This window comes from Sminthopsis crassicaudata, chromosome 1 (assembly GCF_048593235.1).
Source record: "Sminthopsis crassicaudata isolate SCR6 chromosome 1, ASM4859323v1, whole genome shotgun sequence".
NCBI classification, from domain to species: domain Eukaryota; kingdom Metazoa; phylum Chordata; class Mammalia; order Dasyuromorphia; family Dasyuridae; genus Sminthopsis; species Sminthopsis crassicaudata.
Window position 1 is genome coordinate 706,055,822 of NC_133617.1, and position 17,240 is coordinate 706,073,061.

General features: G+C 39.8%; 1 protein-coding gene across 5 annotated transcripts in view; it reads right to left on the minus strand.

Moving 5' to 3' along the window:
- The window catches only part of MTMR14 (myotubularin related protein 14), a 45,563-nt gene that overhangs the window by 13,003 nt on the left and 15,320 nt on the right, over window positions 1–17,240 (minus strand). For 2 of the 5 annotated variants that reach the window (XM_074283957.1, XM_074283955.1), the window contains exons 4-14: window positions 16,310–16,385; window positions 15,904–15,964; window positions 12,710–12,832; window positions 12,055–12,128; window positions 8,897–8,967; window positions 8,202–8,276; window positions 4,205–4,271; window positions 3,233–3,318; window positions 2,799–2,875; window positions 2,554–2,590; window positions 171–241 (exon numbers count right to left, since the gene is read on the minus strand). In XM_074283957.1, coding sequence (XP_074140058.1) covers window positions 171–241; window positions 2,554–2,590; window positions 2,799–2,875; window positions 3,233–3,318; window positions 4,205–4,271; window positions 8,202–8,276; window positions 8,897–8,967; window positions 12,055–12,128; window positions 12,710–12,832; window positions 15,904–15,964; window positions 16,310–16,385 — 818 coding nt within the window. The remainder of the gene's footprint in view (window positions 1–170; window positions 242–2,553; window positions 2,591–2,798; window positions 2,876–3,232; window positions 3,319–4,204; window positions 4,272–8,201; window positions 8,277–8,896; window positions 8,968–12,054; window positions 12,129–12,709; window positions 12,833–15,903; window positions 15,965–16,309; window positions 16,386–17,240) is intronic. The other 3 variants (XM_074283956.1, XM_074283953.1, XM_074283954.1) reach the window with 2 other exon arrangements.

A 17,240-nucleotide genomic window follows, 5' to 3' on the forward strand; every position in this document is an offset into this window, starting at 1 on the left:
AGAATATAGGGAAATTTTATTAGAGTCTGCCCCATTTCTCAGTCTATAAAATGTGCAATAAATTATGGGAGAACTAGGCTGGATCCTGGGTGGGTCTTTCTCCTTGCCCCCAAGGGTGTAAGAGGACAGAACAGGGAAGGCAAGGTTAGTGTGTGTAGCAGGCTCCTTACCTCTGTGACTTCAGAGCAGAGAACTCCTCAGAGGTGATATGCTTCAAAAAACTGAAGCAGAAGAAGAAAATCTGAAGGAAACAAACACAAAAAAAGAAAGTCCAAGGAATGAGAATATTAGTTCTGAAAAGAGCAGAAGGCCTCTCCCTTCCCTGCCTCCCCATCTCCATCTCCTGCCTCCAAAATCAGCTAGACTCAAATATGAAAGGAGAATGACTTATCAGCTCTCTAGCACTGACACCAAATGAGCCAAGGCAGTCTCTAGACATACTTATTAAGAAGGTATAGCCTATGGAATTTGTAAAATAAAGACTGGTGGACAAGGGGAAAAAAAAAAAAGTGGCAGGAGGAAGGAGAAAGGCAGTTTATTTTCCTTCCCCAATAGATGAAGACGTTGGGTCTTCATCTCCACCTGTCAAACTCCCCAGGTTTCACATTCCCTCTCACCAAAAAGTGCCACATGATTTTTGTGCTATTGAGAAGGGTAGAAGGATTAGAAGCCTCCCCCCTCCTTAATCTCAGGAAAGGAGGCTAACAGGGAAGAACAGCTGGGGAAGGAGATAACGGAAGGATTAACAAACATGAAGGGAAGACTGCTGACAAGGAGCAAGAGAACAGAGGTTTTTATGGTGATGATAGGAAGGAGAAAATAAGCAGGTTGATCCAGTGGTGGTTTGTGGGCCCCCCTCAGAATATTGAGGAAGGAAAATAGGATATACAGTAACAGCATGGTTCTATCAGGTTCCTCCAATTCCCAAATCAAAGACCTTGTTGCAGAGATAAAGGATGTATATAGGTCGTGTCTAAGAGGAATGAATTAATGACTGGAGCGAGGGGTCATATGAAAATTCTGAATTGGGCAAATTTCTCAACATAAATAGCAGACCTGGTTTTGAGGCTGAAAGGGTATAGAAATGTCCAACAAATACTAACACCTTTGCAAAGCTTTCCCAATCTCCTGCCTTTCCTCTGTCACAATCTTGTTTTATACCTAATTCCAGCATTTGCAATTATTTCTCTATGCAGTATCTACACAAAAGATTTTTAGATAGTACTTAAGAGGTTTGCCAAGTGATTTTTATAGATTCTCACACAAGTCTCACAACAATCTAGAGAGGTAGGATTAAACTTTACTTTTTACAGATGAGCAAACTTAGGTTCAGAGGTTACCAAGTCACAAAGCTAACATCCATGTCCTTTCCTTCTACCATTTGGATGTGAAAGAATCCTCCTTACCCTCTGCAGTTTCTTCCCTTTCATTTCCATCTTAACTTCCCAGGTTTCTCTTAAGGAGCCAATTTACACAAAGAGTTTGCCCATCAGAAAAGGGCTCTCTCTGAGATATTGCTTGGGGTGGAGAATACAGAAATCATTTAGTCTAACAGCTTAACTGTGTGTTCAAAAGCAAAGAACCCAATTTCATATTAAGTTCTTTTGGACAAAGTGAGTAGAGATAACATTGAGTGATCCTACATACTCAGGTGCAATGAACATGGAAGGGAACCAGGACAGAACATTTAAAACAAAATAACTCAATCCTTTTATAATCAAGTCCCAGACTTATAAATCAAGAATCATAAAAGTTCTTTACCTTCAAGAGAGGAAGATTGAAAAAGGAACGTAAAAGGCAGAATAAGAGCTGAAAGCCTCAAGAGGGCTTAAGGAGAAGAGAATAAGAAAGATAAGAGAAAAACCAAAGGAAAGAACAACAACAACAAAAAAAGCAGCATAAGAAAGAACAAATGGAAAGGTTTGGAAAACATCACAAATATCTTAAGTAATAAAAATTAAGGCCATCAATAGGGAAGGAAGTGACAAAGATAACACTGTTGCTGCTGTTGATTAACATTTCAGAAGGAAGTAAAAATGGAATCCAAGCTGGAAGTAGTCAGAGAACATGCAAGGTCTGTAGAACCATAAATTGCTGATAAGACAGATTCCGAGATGTCCTAATCCCACCACTGGGGTTGCTACACAAGTAACAAGATTCAAATCCCTTATATGATGTTTAATTAAAAAACAAACAAACAAAAAAAAACCAAGCAGAAATAAAGGTAAGAAATGAATTAGGAACAAGAAGGCTAAGAGGACAAGTAATAGGTAGGAATAATGGAAGACAGCAATTAAGAAACCAAATAGCTGGGTTCAAGAGTGCATAGGATCATATACCACACCCCCCCGCCAAGTTAAAGAAATAGAATTAAAAATGGAAAATTCATTTGGGGATGGGAACCTCTAATATTAAATCCCAGTTTGGATGGCCTAGACACCTCTCTACTAAATCAGAGTGGGGGAGGAAAAAGTATAGATTCAATTCCTCCTTGGCAAGAAGTCACTTAAGGCTAAATCTGTCCCCTTCAATGGATACAAAAAAGGCACTCACCTCCTCTCCTTTGCTGAGTCGATCTACCAACATGTGTCTGAAGAAAGAAAAGGAAATGAGCCCACTCACAATGAGGCCCAAGCTAAGAAGCCAAGGGGAAATTCGAGTCACTCTACTAGGTGAGTCTCAACCCTTTATTCCAAGGGGAAGGATGCTTCTTCCATTCCCAGGGTCACAGAACCATGATCTCCAAATACAGAGAGACCACCAGGAATAGGCCCCATATCCTCCCACGTGGGACCTACCCAAAGAGAAACCAGTCATAGGCCACAGTCAGATAGAGGATCTCAGCAGGCTTCAGGGATGTATGGATCAGCCCATCCTGGGAACAGAGTGCAGATATCATAAAATAGCCTTCCCATGAGGGTATATGCAGCTATGACCTGGATAGCTGATGAAGTCACCTACTTTCTCTAGGACAGAAATCACAAAGTCCCACTGAACCAACCCAAAGGTCTAGAATATAAGTGAATGGAGATCACTATCTCCAGAAAAAGCCACAGGTTCTTTCATAATGGCTCAGAAAGGGAGTTTTCTATCCCAAATATCCACCTTTTCTAGGGGAAAAAAGTGTGGGGTAGGGAAGGGAGGTGCGGGGAAGAAATCAATAATCGACTTCTCCCAAGACAGAGAATCTCCTGGGCACTTCATACTTTGAGGCTTCCTAGTCTATACTTACTGCCCATAAGGAAAGGCGTAGGAGGGAGATGAAGAGAGGTGTCCGATCCCAGCCTGAAATACAGTGCACCAACAGCCCGCTGTCATCTGATCAAGAGGCAAAGGGAATTAGGCCCAGAAGAGAACCAAAGAATAGCTGGTAACAAAATGGAATCTGTGGCCTTCTGGACTTGGAAGTGGAAATGCTAGTCATCCCCAGAATCCTGTCTCTTAAAGAAGAGTTAAAGATTTCACTATAGTAATTCAGGGAATGCTGCTTCCTCAGCAGTGCTAACAGGACAAAGGACAAACCCAGACCACTTCTAACCATCTAAGGAGCCAATTACAATAAGCAGGGATCTTGGCCCCAGGAAAGAGATGAGGAAACACCACACCCTTCCTCCTTTTACAGGATGGCCTAACAATTAGATGCAGCTGATTAGTCATTTTAGTTTTTTTCAGTTTTTTTTTTTTTTTTTTTTTTTTTTTTTTTGGTCACAAGGGAAGACTCACTTCAAGGGGATCTGATATGAATATCTGGATATCTGTAAGGGACTGATGTGAAGATAAAACATTTTAAAACCAGGACATAACATATCAAAGAGACTTGCTTTAAAGTTCATTTTGTTCCTACTACCCTCCAAACGGGGGGGGGGGGGGGGGGGGGGGGGTAGGAGAAGATGGGGATGCTGGGTAGGGATGGGAAGAGAATTCATTACAATGCTAACACTTGTGATTTAGGGATTACCACCTCAGAATAATGATACTTTGTTATGACCTTAAAAGAAACTCCTTCCTGTACCAACCACAGTTTGAAAGCTGTTAAATAGCTCTGTGGGGAATGCCTGCAGCCGGAAGCTTGCTTACAGGCCATCTTGGGAAGCATTCAAAGCACAGAACACAACCTGCGAGTGTACTGCAAGAGTGGGTTGTATGCATGAGAAAAAGAAGGGGTTTGGGACCAAAGGGGTAGTGCAGGGAGACTGACCCTTACCTTCACTGTTGACTATATAAAGCAGCAGCTTCAGGTAGTTCTGTGTTTGTTGCACCAGGTCCCAGCTCTAAAAAGGAAGAAAGGAGACTTTAGGCTTGTGGTTAAAATCAGAGGGGGGGGGGGGGGGGGAAAGGAGATTCTTACATTGAGAACAAAATGTAAGATTGCATAAATGATCCTGGTTCTTGATCATATCCACTTATTGTGCTTATTACCATAAATTGTAGTTAACAATCCAAAATATTCTTAGCTTAAGAAAACGAAACCACAAAAAGGGAAGATATTCATTCTAACTCTTCCAAAACTCTTTTAATGGGGTTCCTCAAACAGGAGGAACAGACTGGTATCCCCTGATTTGATTCCTTTTAACCAGAAAAAGGACAATTGGGGGGGGGGGGAGAAGAAAAGAAGATGAGGGGCAAGGCAAGACTGAATCCCATTAACAGAGGAGGTAACCTCAGACATTGCCTGTTCAGAATCCTTAATTCTGCAGGGGTTCTGACCCAGTTTTACTAGTCTCTTCTCCCCACCAGAAGCAAAGTTCTGACAATTGCTTCTCAGAATTAGGCAGCTGCACAGAGAGGGAAGTGAATACCAGGAGGAGAGCCTCCCAAGGGGAGCTGGGATGAATGTACCACCTGTAATTGGAATGGCTTTCCCAGGAATTTAAAGCAGGCTCCTCTGCCTGACCCTCCCAGGCCCCCGGAGAGGCCTGACCCATTTTCAGCAGCTCCAGAGACAGACACTGCAGCTCTGAGCTAATCAAGCCATTACCCGCAGTCACACACAGGGGTCTCACAACTGCTCCAGCTCAACATGTCAGACACACCCCTGTGCACAGCAACCTTCCGAGCTGCAATTCTGCAGAGAACTGGGGGTGGGGGGGGGGGAAGAGGGCATAAATCAAACACTGAAGGTAGGACAAGAAAGATGACATATTAGGAAGCTGAGGCTCCAGGCTTCAAGGAAGAGAACATATGAAGGCCCCTCATGATTACAGAGTAGGACAAAAATTGTTTCCAATGGGAATAACACAGCTTGGCAAGTTAACCAAGTACATGGGAGACCCAGCTAGGATTTAACACCAACCAACAGACTGCCAAACTGGGAGAGAGAACCTTAGACAGGATCTGGTTCATAGATATAGATCTAGTGGGAGAAAGATCAATTGAGATATTTGCAAAGCACATTAAGTGCTATCCAAAGGCTATTGTTCCCAGAATAAAGATGTATGACTGCATAATCTAAGATTAGACAATGAAATTTACTCATTTCTGACTAGGGTATGACTGATGGAGAAGAGTCCTGATGTTGAATGAACAAAAAGGACAATCTAGCCTTTTCTTATGTAATGATCTGGACACCCATGCTACTGAAAAACTTGGGGGAGAGACTTGGGGGGGTGGGAGAAAAAAATCAACAGTTCTAGAAGCATTTTCATGCAATGCTTGTGCAAGGAAAGGTAACTGCTCCCACAGAATGAAACGCCTGCTTCTCTGCAGTTGGACTGCTCAAGGTCACTAGAAGGATGGAGACTAAAGCAACCGGTTGATGTCACTGTTCAGTCTGATAGCCAGAAAAGGACAAAAGGATAGGCTTTTTCTTAAAATTACATCTCCCCCAAAAAGGTCTTTCTTCTACATTCACTATAGCAGCAAAGCTGGGAAAGAACCTACTGACCCGAGTGCAACAAACATCTTTTTTATTTGTGCTAGAACTAGTTCTTCTGCCAGGGACCCTTGGAAGAGAAGTGAGCCCATACGGTGTCTGAGTCAGTGCTGCAGATCAGGCAGACTTCTATAAGAAAGAAGGTATCTGTTTTGGGGTCATGAAAAAGCTAAAAATCATTCTGTCTAATCTTTATTTTAGGGAGGAGGGAACAGAGACTCAAAGACATTAAGTGAATTTCCTAGGTGATAATAATAAATATGGTTGACAAAAAACCCTTTATTTTCTCATTTAATCCTCATCAAAACCTGGTCAATTAGGTGCTATTACTGCCACCTTACACTTCAGGAAACCAAAACTGAGAGAGCATAGGGCTATTAAGTTTCTGCTTAGAGATTCAACTGGCTTCTGGCCCCCATGGGCCATCTTATAGGAATTAGTATTCAGCTTCAAGAGCTCCTATCCCACACCCCACCTTCAGCAGCAACAAAAACCAGGCATAGTGGATGGTATAAGGACAAGCTTGAAAGGAGGCATTAACAATGACTTTTCCAGAGTCTCAAATATACATTAGGATGGGGGGGAGGGGAAGAGAGAACAGCAGCTTGATGGGAAGGAAGTAGGAGTCCAGCTCTGAAGTTAGGAGGACCTGAGTTCAGATCCTGCCTCAGATGCTTCTCACTGCCTAGCTGTGTAACCCTGGGACTAATCAGCTTCCCCTTCCTCCTCAGCAATGCATTTCAATTCCTATAGTGTTCAGACACTGCTAAAGCCTGGGAACACAAAGGCAAAAACAGTTCCTGCTTTCAAAAAGCTCATACCTCACAGTGTTTGGAACCTGCCAACAGCTAAATACAAATAAGGGAGGTACAGGAGAATTTTATTTTCAGATGAGCTATCAGTCTTTTAAAGATATAACTTACTCCAGAAAGGGTTAATAATTATGCAGACCTTAATACATAAAAGATTCTGATTGGTAGAAAACTCTAAAGTTTTGTCTACAGACTCTTCTGAACTTTGGACTCAACCTCCTACTCTAATCAATGTCTTTATTTGGCAACCATTGCTGCCCTTCTAAACTAAAACGGAACAGAGCAGCTGGCACTAATGCTATATGCACACTTATGTTCATTCTTTCCCAAAACACAAGAAAAGCTCCACATGAAACTTTTTATATCACCAATTACTCCTTTCCTACACCATAAGAATATACCAGATATAAGGCAGGAGGAAGAAGAGTAATGTTGATGAGAAGTTGCAAAGTCAAGGCCAATAATACTGCTTGGTATTTAAGCTCAATCACTCAAGCCAGCATGGGCTGTATGCCATGATGGTGCATATGGTAAGATTTCTGGTATACATACATCAGGTGTCCTTAACAAGAGGTAATGGAACAGGAATAAGCCCACAATCTAATTAATTCAGACAGTTTTTTCCACTATTCCTGGCCACAAAGTATATCAATCCTCCCCCTTCTTCCCCTTTGTTTTGGAGGGGGTGGGACCAGCAGACATTTATTAAGCTTTTACTATGTGAAATATAAAGGAATAGAGATAAAGACAAAAAAATAAGGAAGTGCCAGCCCTCAAGTTAAACATTCTACTGAATGGATAACAATACAGCAAAATGTAAGTACATATACAAACTGAATGAGAGAAGATACTAACAAGACAGACTGGGGAGAGAGATAGCATTTTAGCTGAATGTTGAGGAGTTAAGATTAGTAAAATGTGAAGATTAGAAAGAAGTCTATTCCAGGCATGAGGCACAACCTTTATCAAGGCAAGGGGGGAAGAAGATGGCACATGGAGTTGAGGCACAAGTTGATCCAGAAGAAGTTGGCCCATAGCATGTGTGAAGTGGAAGAACATGAAATAAGCCTGGAGCATGACTGCAAGGGGTTTTAGACCAGCAAAGGAGTTTGTTTTATCCTAAAGTATCATACCTCCAAGGCTAGTCCTTGAACAGAGGCTTAGGTGGGCCAGCTCTATTTATTCATCCAACAATGAATGCCAGATGCACAAGGAATAAGCTTTCTTATAGAAAGCTAGACAATTTCGAAAGGAAGACATTAACTGGAATTCAAAGATAAAATGAAAATAAGTTTAAAAGGTAGAAATGGAGTCTACTAGGGGTAGGAATATCCTTGAGAAACTTATTAGAACTGAAGCAAATGAGGAACAGAATTCAAAGTGGGTTAGGCACAAACCCATTTTGTACCACATGACTCCCCACACTTTTCCTGTAAGGGAACAATTTGGTTCAGATTACCACAAGTGTCTATGAATTACTCTCATCTATTTCCTGTAACCCCCAATCCTTTCCTTACCTGGTACTCACTCCAGTCAATGTTCAAAGAACGAGTCAGAGTGACAGGGATACTTAATGGTGCATCAACATAATCCTGAGAAGAGAGAGAATTGTGAGAAGCACAGAATGTACATGAGAAGAGTGAGTGGTCATTTACAGGAATCATCTTCAGCTGGTAGAGAGCAGACCTTGATCTTCTTATCCAAGTATTACACAGACACATATTTGAGATCCAGTGACAGCTTAAGAAGTAGTTGGTTAATTATTAATCATGAATGTTTTCAGGCTGGCATGTGACTTGCTAGTGGCAAAAATCAGCTCCCATTAAACCTCCAACCAACCTACAAGTTAATTCCCTCAACTCTTTGCTCACTTAATGGGGAAGAAAGAATGGGGAAGAAACCAAATCATGATGGTTGCTGGAGATAATTCTTCCTTTTTTCTGTTATTGGACTTTTCATATCAGCTTAAGAATGTGCTAGAGTGTTGGAGCCAAATATTCTCTAACACAGGAGACTGTAGGATATCATAAAGGCAGCAAAAAGGGAAAAAAATTGAACGAATTAGAAAAAGAAATAGATAAATGGAATGAGGTAGGGGGGAAAGAGAGGGGGCAGATTTTTCCTTCTAAATGAATTCCCTTAGCTGTTCTTGGCCTCCACTAAACCCTCCTCCACACAAATCCCAAATTAGTTACAAATTTATTTCCCATACCTGTTTCCAGTTAAAAACAAGCCCTTCAGCTGTGTAATCCCGATCCTTATACTCCTTGAAAAATTCACAGCCTGAAAGAGGAAGACAAAATAAGAGATGCCCTTTGGGAACTTGTATTCTTCTAGAATTCATCTGGAATAAAAGCCAAGATTCCTCAGTACCGGAGAATCAAGTATGGTTAACCTCAGCCTCCAACTCAATGTTTCTCCACTCTGCATCAGCTTACAAAAGCTGTTCAGAAGAATCAGCACTTCCAGAGCTAGAATTTTAACTTCAAAAAACACCAACTACATTTCTCCTTTTCCTTTTAGTCTCTGGTACTAATCCAGCAAACAGTAGGAAAGGAAAGGAAGGTACCACTCACTGGAAGGACCCCTACTATACACTTCGAAGAGTCCAGGTAGTAGTATAACATACAAGAGCCTTCAGAGTAGTTCTCTGAATCCGAACAAGTGTAGGGAATGAAGAAACAGTTCAAAGGGATCTTAGATTGTTTGGATGCTCAGATGACCAAAGACTATGTTACATGACTGTACTACTACTGTACACTGTAGTGCAGTACACTACTATATTACTGTCAGAAACCATTGCTTCCCATGTCCTTACTTTGTAGTTGAAATAAACAGGAGTATATAATGTTTGCTGTGTCAAATCTAGGGGAAATCTCACTAACAACACTTTCCAATTATATAGTTATAGTTTACTTTCAGTTCTTCAAATCTTAATAACAGATTACAGTAAATAACATTTTAGTCAGAAGATACATACATTAACTCTTTTGGCCTTCAAATATTCTCTGAGGATAAATAGCAAAAAAAAAAAAAATCAATCCCACTTTACAGATGAAGAGTCCAAGGCTCATTCAAGTGATTCATTTAATGTCAAAACTGGAATTTTTGTTCTATTCTCCGAGCTCAAATCCAGCATCCTATGCTTTGTACTATACCATCCTGTTACACATTCAAACCAGAGTCCTCAGCAACCATGCTACCATGGCCTGAAGAGAGACTCTCTGGTAACCTAAGAAGCCAAATTCATATTTGTGACTCCCGTGGGGAAAATCCCTTCTGATAAGGGAACCTAGAGAAGATGGGCTTGGGAAACACCTGATAATTCATTTACTGTTCAGCTTTGGTTACACAACAACTTTCCCAACTTTAATCCCTTGTGCCTTGCTTTTGATTGCTTTTGGTTGAGATGTCAGAAAGCAATCTTCATCCACACTTCAAGCTATTCTTGGGGAACCTCACTGGGTTGAGGAACTAAGTTCAAATTCATAGGAGGTGCCAATTATACCTCAAGAGCTCTTTTGAAATGCATTGCTTTCTCAAACTGTAGAAGCTCAAATCAAAGAAGAGGACCCAGGCTCAATTCAGATGAGGATCACACTTCTAAAATAGCTCTAGTGGAGAGCAATAGAAATTAGATAAGTTTATGACTCAGGGCAATGCACGATGTTTATTACCAAGCAGTCTTTTAAAGGCATCAAGACAAAAAGGCAAGATACCCAGGGGAAAGGTGTGAAATCACAACCTGCTCAGAGGAGAGAGTGATAACCCGGACACACTTCTCAACTTTCTGCAACTATAGCATCTTCTCCATCCCATTCCCATCTCCCCATCATCAGGAGGACCTTTGGACTACAGCCTAAATTACATAGCTCAGAACTGATGGTGCAGTTTTAATCTAGACCAGGGAAAATAGTTTACAATCCCAGACTTCTTGGACCAGGGTCAGGTACCTCCCTTCTGAAGCTATGAACATAATTGGTCACATAGCCATGTTTTGGAACTACCTGCTTGGTTTGTCTCCCCATTTTGGAAAGGGCATACCTGACAGGAGTGATCAGGAGTTTGAAATTTATCTCTGTCTTAACTTTCTGACAAGGATGTGAAAAATCCATTTAGGTATAGATTATATACCCTGCTATAACACAATCAGGGCAAGATTGTGAGGACAAGTCACCAATCTTTAGGACAACCTTTGGGGTAACATTTGGTGAATATTGGCATGGAAGCCATGTGGTTGGTCCTACTCCACTTACCTTTTGCCCTTTCGAATTAATTCCTTCAGCAATAGCTTCACTCTCCTAATAACTTAAGTTAGTCCTGATGGCTAAACACTTCCCCTTCAGTAGGGAGTCATGTTTTTTGTTTGCTGGAGAAAACCTGAAGGCAAATCCCAGGGATGCCACTCATGTACGTAACCTCGGACACATTTAAACTTTCCTGAGCCTCATTCAGTTTCATCTCTCAAAGTGAAGGGTAGTAAAATCCTACGTACAGAGGGCAGGAGAATAGAAAAAAAGTAGGTGGGAATTTAGAGTAAGATACCATACAGGTACAATCAGCCGAGATATTCAGGCCTATACAGACTCCTCCACAAAACACTTAGTTAGAAAGCAGTAATGCTGCAAACATAGAGCATTATGTCTTTAGTCCCTCAATACTGGAATTACGTTATGAATACCCAATAGTTTCATTTATCCATGGCCAAATTGTTTTACTATATGGAACATAAGTTACCGAGAATTTTTACTTGTTCTCTCAAGAATTGAGCAATTCCTGTGACCATAGGTCCTCTCAGCCAAGGAATTCAGATGTTGGTGCTTCCTTAGAGTAGTGATATGTGTTTTAGTATCTTTACTGTGTTTATTAATTGTGTACCACTTATGCTTTGAGTTTCTTCTTCCCTTTGTCTTATTTAAATCAAGATTCTGAGCGGTAAAACTTGTACCTACTCAAAAAAAAAAAAAAAGATTAAGCTTCTCTCATGTATACCAATCTCCTTGGACAGTCCAAATTAAAGGGCACGGCTACCCCAAAAATATGCTTAAAAAGTCATCATGCCCCACAGACAATAACTTACTGAGAATTCTATCGCCTTTCTGGTTCCTTCTTTCCATCATTTTCAGTTTACTAAGACATATATAATCAAAGCTTAAATACATTTAATTTTTGCCACACCCTTCTCTCCCTATCCCAGAACACAGACAATTAAGCGTTCATGAGAACAAGTCACCTCTGACCAGAAATGCCTACATTGACTATCACCACCAACCTAACAGGCCAGCTACCACCCAGTTTTATTCATACCCAATAGAAAATGCCCAGTCTTTGGCAAAGGCCATCATTCATGTGATCTCAAAGGAACCATACCTGGATATGGGATGGAAAGAAGCGTGAAATCGGCATATCGCTGGGCCTTGTCCACTTTCTCAGAAGAAGTTACACTAAGACAGGAAGACATGAATCAGATTCTGTTTCTATCCTACTCCCTCCAATTTATGCTCACAGAACAAAAGGGACCAGAGTGACTTCTTTTAATACCACAGAAAGAAGTGGGAGTATAAGGGGATATGAGACTATCCTACCACTTGAATCTTATTGCTTATACTTAGAGCAGTTTCAACATAGTTGAAATTGCACTGTGAAATCTGACCTTCCTCCTTCCATCTTGTTATACATAGATAATCATAAGGTAAAGACAAACAGTACAGGAGAAGGGAAAAAAACAGTATCTGGGTAATATTTTAGATAGAGACATGATTAAAAGAGGAAAGGATGAATAAAGCTGTATCAAGTTAACAAGTTACTTGCTGTTTTGGACACTGACCTCGACATGTATTGCTCAACAAAACCACTGTTTCTCTTTAATACTTGTAAAGATAAGAAGTTCTAACTCATCTAAGGTGATTTAGGATTTAGGATAGAGGAAACAGGAGATGGTTTCAAGTAGCCTTTTTTTAACCCTATAATCTCATGAAACCACTACTCATATTTATCTTAGTGTGGGCTCACACACCATACTCACTATAGGCCAAATTTAACCTTCTTGTTCTCCACCATCAGGTCACAGATGTATTTGACTGATAAATACCGAAGCAATTTGATGTCATGTCCTCTAACCTTATCAAAAAGTTGATTGTCAGCACTTCTGAAACAAAGAAAACCAAGGTGACAAGTTTCACAAGTTCTACTTACCCAAAGATTGAAGGTCAAGCAACCAATTGGTTCCAGAGAGTGCTAAGATGGAAGGGAAACTTTCTGAAAAATATGCACTTCAAAGAACAGCAACTGTGTAGCATGGAAATAGGAAAACAAGCTATTTCTGAAAAGTCAAACAGTTTCAGCAAACTGAGATGAGCCAAGCTGGGAGACGATACTTTCATTTTTAGTTGAAGATTATTTTCCACTTTTGTTTACGGCCCTTAAGTCAGTTTTCAATCTACAAGACTGAGAAACCAAATGAAATGCTTATCAGGAGACGGACTTTAGAGCTACTTTATCAACTGCTTGTGAAAACAGCAGGTCCATTCATAGTGCCTAAAACTTCTGCAGAATGAGACAGAGATAACATTTGTCTGATCCTTAAGCTTCTCTAAAGCTTCAGAGCAGTTTGTGCTTATGCTTATTGTTATCATCCCTTTGATTCACCACAAAGTTGGCCAAGTCGGAAAAGATGAAGGAGTCACTACTAAATGTCCTTTTCACTACATCCACTGTTCCTTCTCTTTCCTTTTATCCAAATACTGCTCAGGAAAAGTGTGAGAGATATCAAGATCAGGCTAGGACCTAAAGATTTGAGATATTCACCATCCCCTAGTATAATTCAGGCTCCATAGGTTTGTAGGGAGACCATTAAATACATGAGAATACAACTTCCCTGGGGAGAAGAGGAACTAAGAATGGGCACTTATTAGAAAGGCTCTGATAGAGACAATATGACATGGTGGAAACACTGAAACATACCAGACTCCTATACTCCCAGCACCACTATTTTCCTAGACCTAAACAGACATTCACCCAAATGCCCCCATTTCATAAAATAAGAAGACTATATTAAGTCTTTATTCTTTTGCAATTCCAAAATGAACTGAACTACAAGTTCTAGTTCTCTTTCCTCATTTTGCAGATGAGGAAAATGAGGCTAAGAGTGATTTGCCCAAGTTCACAGAACAAAAGCGCTCAAACAAAACAATGGGAAAGTGCTCTAGAAGAAGTTTAAGCTGTTAAAGACTTTTCAGAGCTTAGAAGGGAAGCAATAAACTGAGGAAACATTTTTACATTCAAAGATTATGATAAATGCCTCATTTCCAAAATATGTAGAGAATTTACTCAAATTAATAAGAAATCAAGCCATTCTCCAATTGATAAATGGTCAAAGGAAACGAACAATTTTCAGATGAAGAAATTGAAACTATTTGTACTCATATGAAAAGGTGCTCCAAATCACTATTGATCAGAGAAATACAAATTAAGAGAACTCCGAAATAATCACTACACACCTGTCAGATTGGCTAAAATGACAGGAAATGATAATGATCGATGTTGGAGAGATGTGGGAAAACTGGAACACTGATACATTGTTGGTGGTATGGTGAACAGATCCAACCATTCTGGAGAGCAATTTGGAACTATTCTCAAAAAAGTTACCAAACTGTGCATGCCCTTTGACCCAGCAATGTTACTACTGAGATTTTATCCCAAAGATCTAAAAGGAGGGAAAGGGACCTGTATATGTGCAAAAATGTTTATGGCAGCCCTTTGTGTAGCGGCAAGAAATTGACTGAATGGATACACATCAATTGGAGTATGACTAAATAGATTGTAGTATATGAATGTTATAGAATATTACTGTTCTGTAAGAAAATCAGCAGAATGATTTCAGAGAAGCCTGGAGAGACAAATGAACTGATGCTTGGTGAAATGAATAGAACTAGGAGATTATAACAAGACTAAACAACGATCAATTTTGATAGATGTGGCTCTCTTCAACAATGAGAGGGTTCAAAGCAGTTCCACTTGTTCAGTAATGAAGAATCATCTACACCCAGAGAAAGGACTGTGGGAACTGTGGATCACAACATAGCATTTTCACTGTTGTTTGCTTGCATTTTGTTTTGTTTTTTCTTGTGCAGCAAGATAACTATATAAACATGTACACATATATTGGATTTAACATATATTTTAACATATTTAACATGTATTAGACTACCTGCCATTTAGGGAGGGAATGGAGGAAGAAGGGGAAAATTTGGAACAAAAGGTTTTGCAAGGGTCAATGTTGGAAAAATTACCCATGCATGTTTTGTAAAATTAAAAAAATAAATTAAAAAGACTTCTCAGAGCCTAGAAAGGCCTGCCCATGCAGGACAGAAATATGGGGGAGTTCTAGAGTCTCTGTATAAGGGTAGTCTCTCCCAAAGCTCCAGGCAGAAATCTATTGCTCCCCAGATACCAGAGGATTACTGACATGCTTAAAATGTTCACAATATCTTATTTTACCAGAATAGTTGTACTGCTTTTTCCCCCCTAAGGAATATTTCTCCCTCATCCCATCCCCACCATATCTTTTGAAGTTTTTAGGTCTTTTGGTAGCCTTTCAAATAATTAAAGTTCTTCCTAGAAAGAAAAAACAAAATAAAATAAAATAGAAAAAAAAATTAACATTCAGAAAACCGTTTAGTCAATTTCTTTTTCTCTTCTTCTCTCTCCTTCACTCATACTCCTAAAAAGTAGGGCAATGAAATAAAATAAAATCAGCTTTCTATACTATTTCTATTAGATAGGATTTTTTTCCCCAATAAAGACTATAAAAACCCATGTTTGAGAGTAAAAGGATTTATGAGCGAGAATCAATGAATCTACTTTTAAGAACTGCCATTTATTCTAGGTGAGCAGACATAGGGGAAAAAAAAAGCTTCACATGAATTTTGTGTTCACTTGAAAAGAATCTTTTCCAGATTGTGAACTCCAAAACTTTTTTTTTTTTTGGCGCGCTTTTATGCCCTTATCATATAGTTTAACAAATTCTAGTTGTATATTTATCTTCCCTACTAATCAAACAAGGTCCTCTAGGGTAGAAATCTTGTTTCAGTCCAGTGTGGTCCTTGAGCCCTCTTCCCATAATGCCTAGCTCAATGTCCTGCACATGGGCACTCAGCCTTGAAAAACAGTACAGAATCAATTAATCCCTCCCCCAATTCTCCCCAACTCAATACTGACCGAAGTGTACAGTCATCCTCTGTAATGTCCTCTGAATCTGCCCAAGCATCATCTGAGCCCCCTGTCAGAGAAATCATTCTGTCAGAATCAGAGTACTATTGACAAAGATATGGATGTTCTGTCGCTGTTCTTTCCCACATAAGTGACACCAATTACCCAAAAATTGTGGCTCCACACTAAGAAACATTTACCCAGCACTTTCCAAGGCAATATTCACTTTAGCACAAGACAATTCTTAAGATATTTCCTATATGCTCATTATCTACTGACTCCATTCCTGATGGAGATGCCTTGTTCTTCCCTGCCCTCTTATCCCATTCCTATGCCAAAAAAGGCAGATAGGGAGAGATGGGAATTTTAGCACCCATATTCTTCTCATCCAGGGAGATTTTTGTTGAGTACTCACCTGAGAAGATATAGTTGTATCCAGTGCGCCCATACAACTCCCCCCATCCAGCCAGGGTTGCTGATCTGCAAATATGCTGAAAGAGATATAGCATTTTCGGAGTTAAAGAATCATCTGAAAAACACAAGACTAAGGTAATTGATAAAGTTAGTGTAGACATGCTTCCCAAATCCGAAAATCAAAAAGGACCAAAAAGGGTATATAATATGAAGTTTACATCCCACAAACAAATACAGGGACATACATGGGAGCCCAAGAAAAAGTCCACAAAACTGAGGGGGTAAAAAAAAAAAATCAAATCTAAGAACTTTGTGACAATCCACAGAATTCTAGTTTCTGTGGATTTGTTTTATTTTGCTTTGACTTATGCATATGGATTTGTTGCTGTAATCATTGCCTTTAATAACTTGTTTTATTCAACGTGTACATTCAACATTTCAGAACTAGAAAAGACCTTGTTTAGTCAATACATGCTTTCCCTCAAAAGTGGTCATATATTCCTATTCTAAGGAAAGGGAGTTTGTTACCTCCAATCACAATTCATTTCATCTTGGGGCAGTTATCATCTTTTCAAATTTTACCATATTCCAACCTCAGATCTCTCTCTGCTATTTCTACTTAAGACAGCTCATCACATTTTTAAAGATATGTTCCTAAGAATGCTTTCTTCTGTACATTATTTCAACTGATCCTCTAGTCGCTTGAGGCCATTCCTAATTCTGGTTGCATATCTTCAGGTACTTTTTAGTACAATGATCTTTTAACATGTGGTGTCCAAAAGGGGATATATTTCATCTATGACCCAACAGGAATAGAACTATCATCTTCTTATTCCTGGAAGCTAAGCGTCTCTAAGATCACATTAGTTATTCTGGCTGCCATATCGAACTGTTTGATAATCAACAATTGGTTGATTGTAGTTCTTGACAAA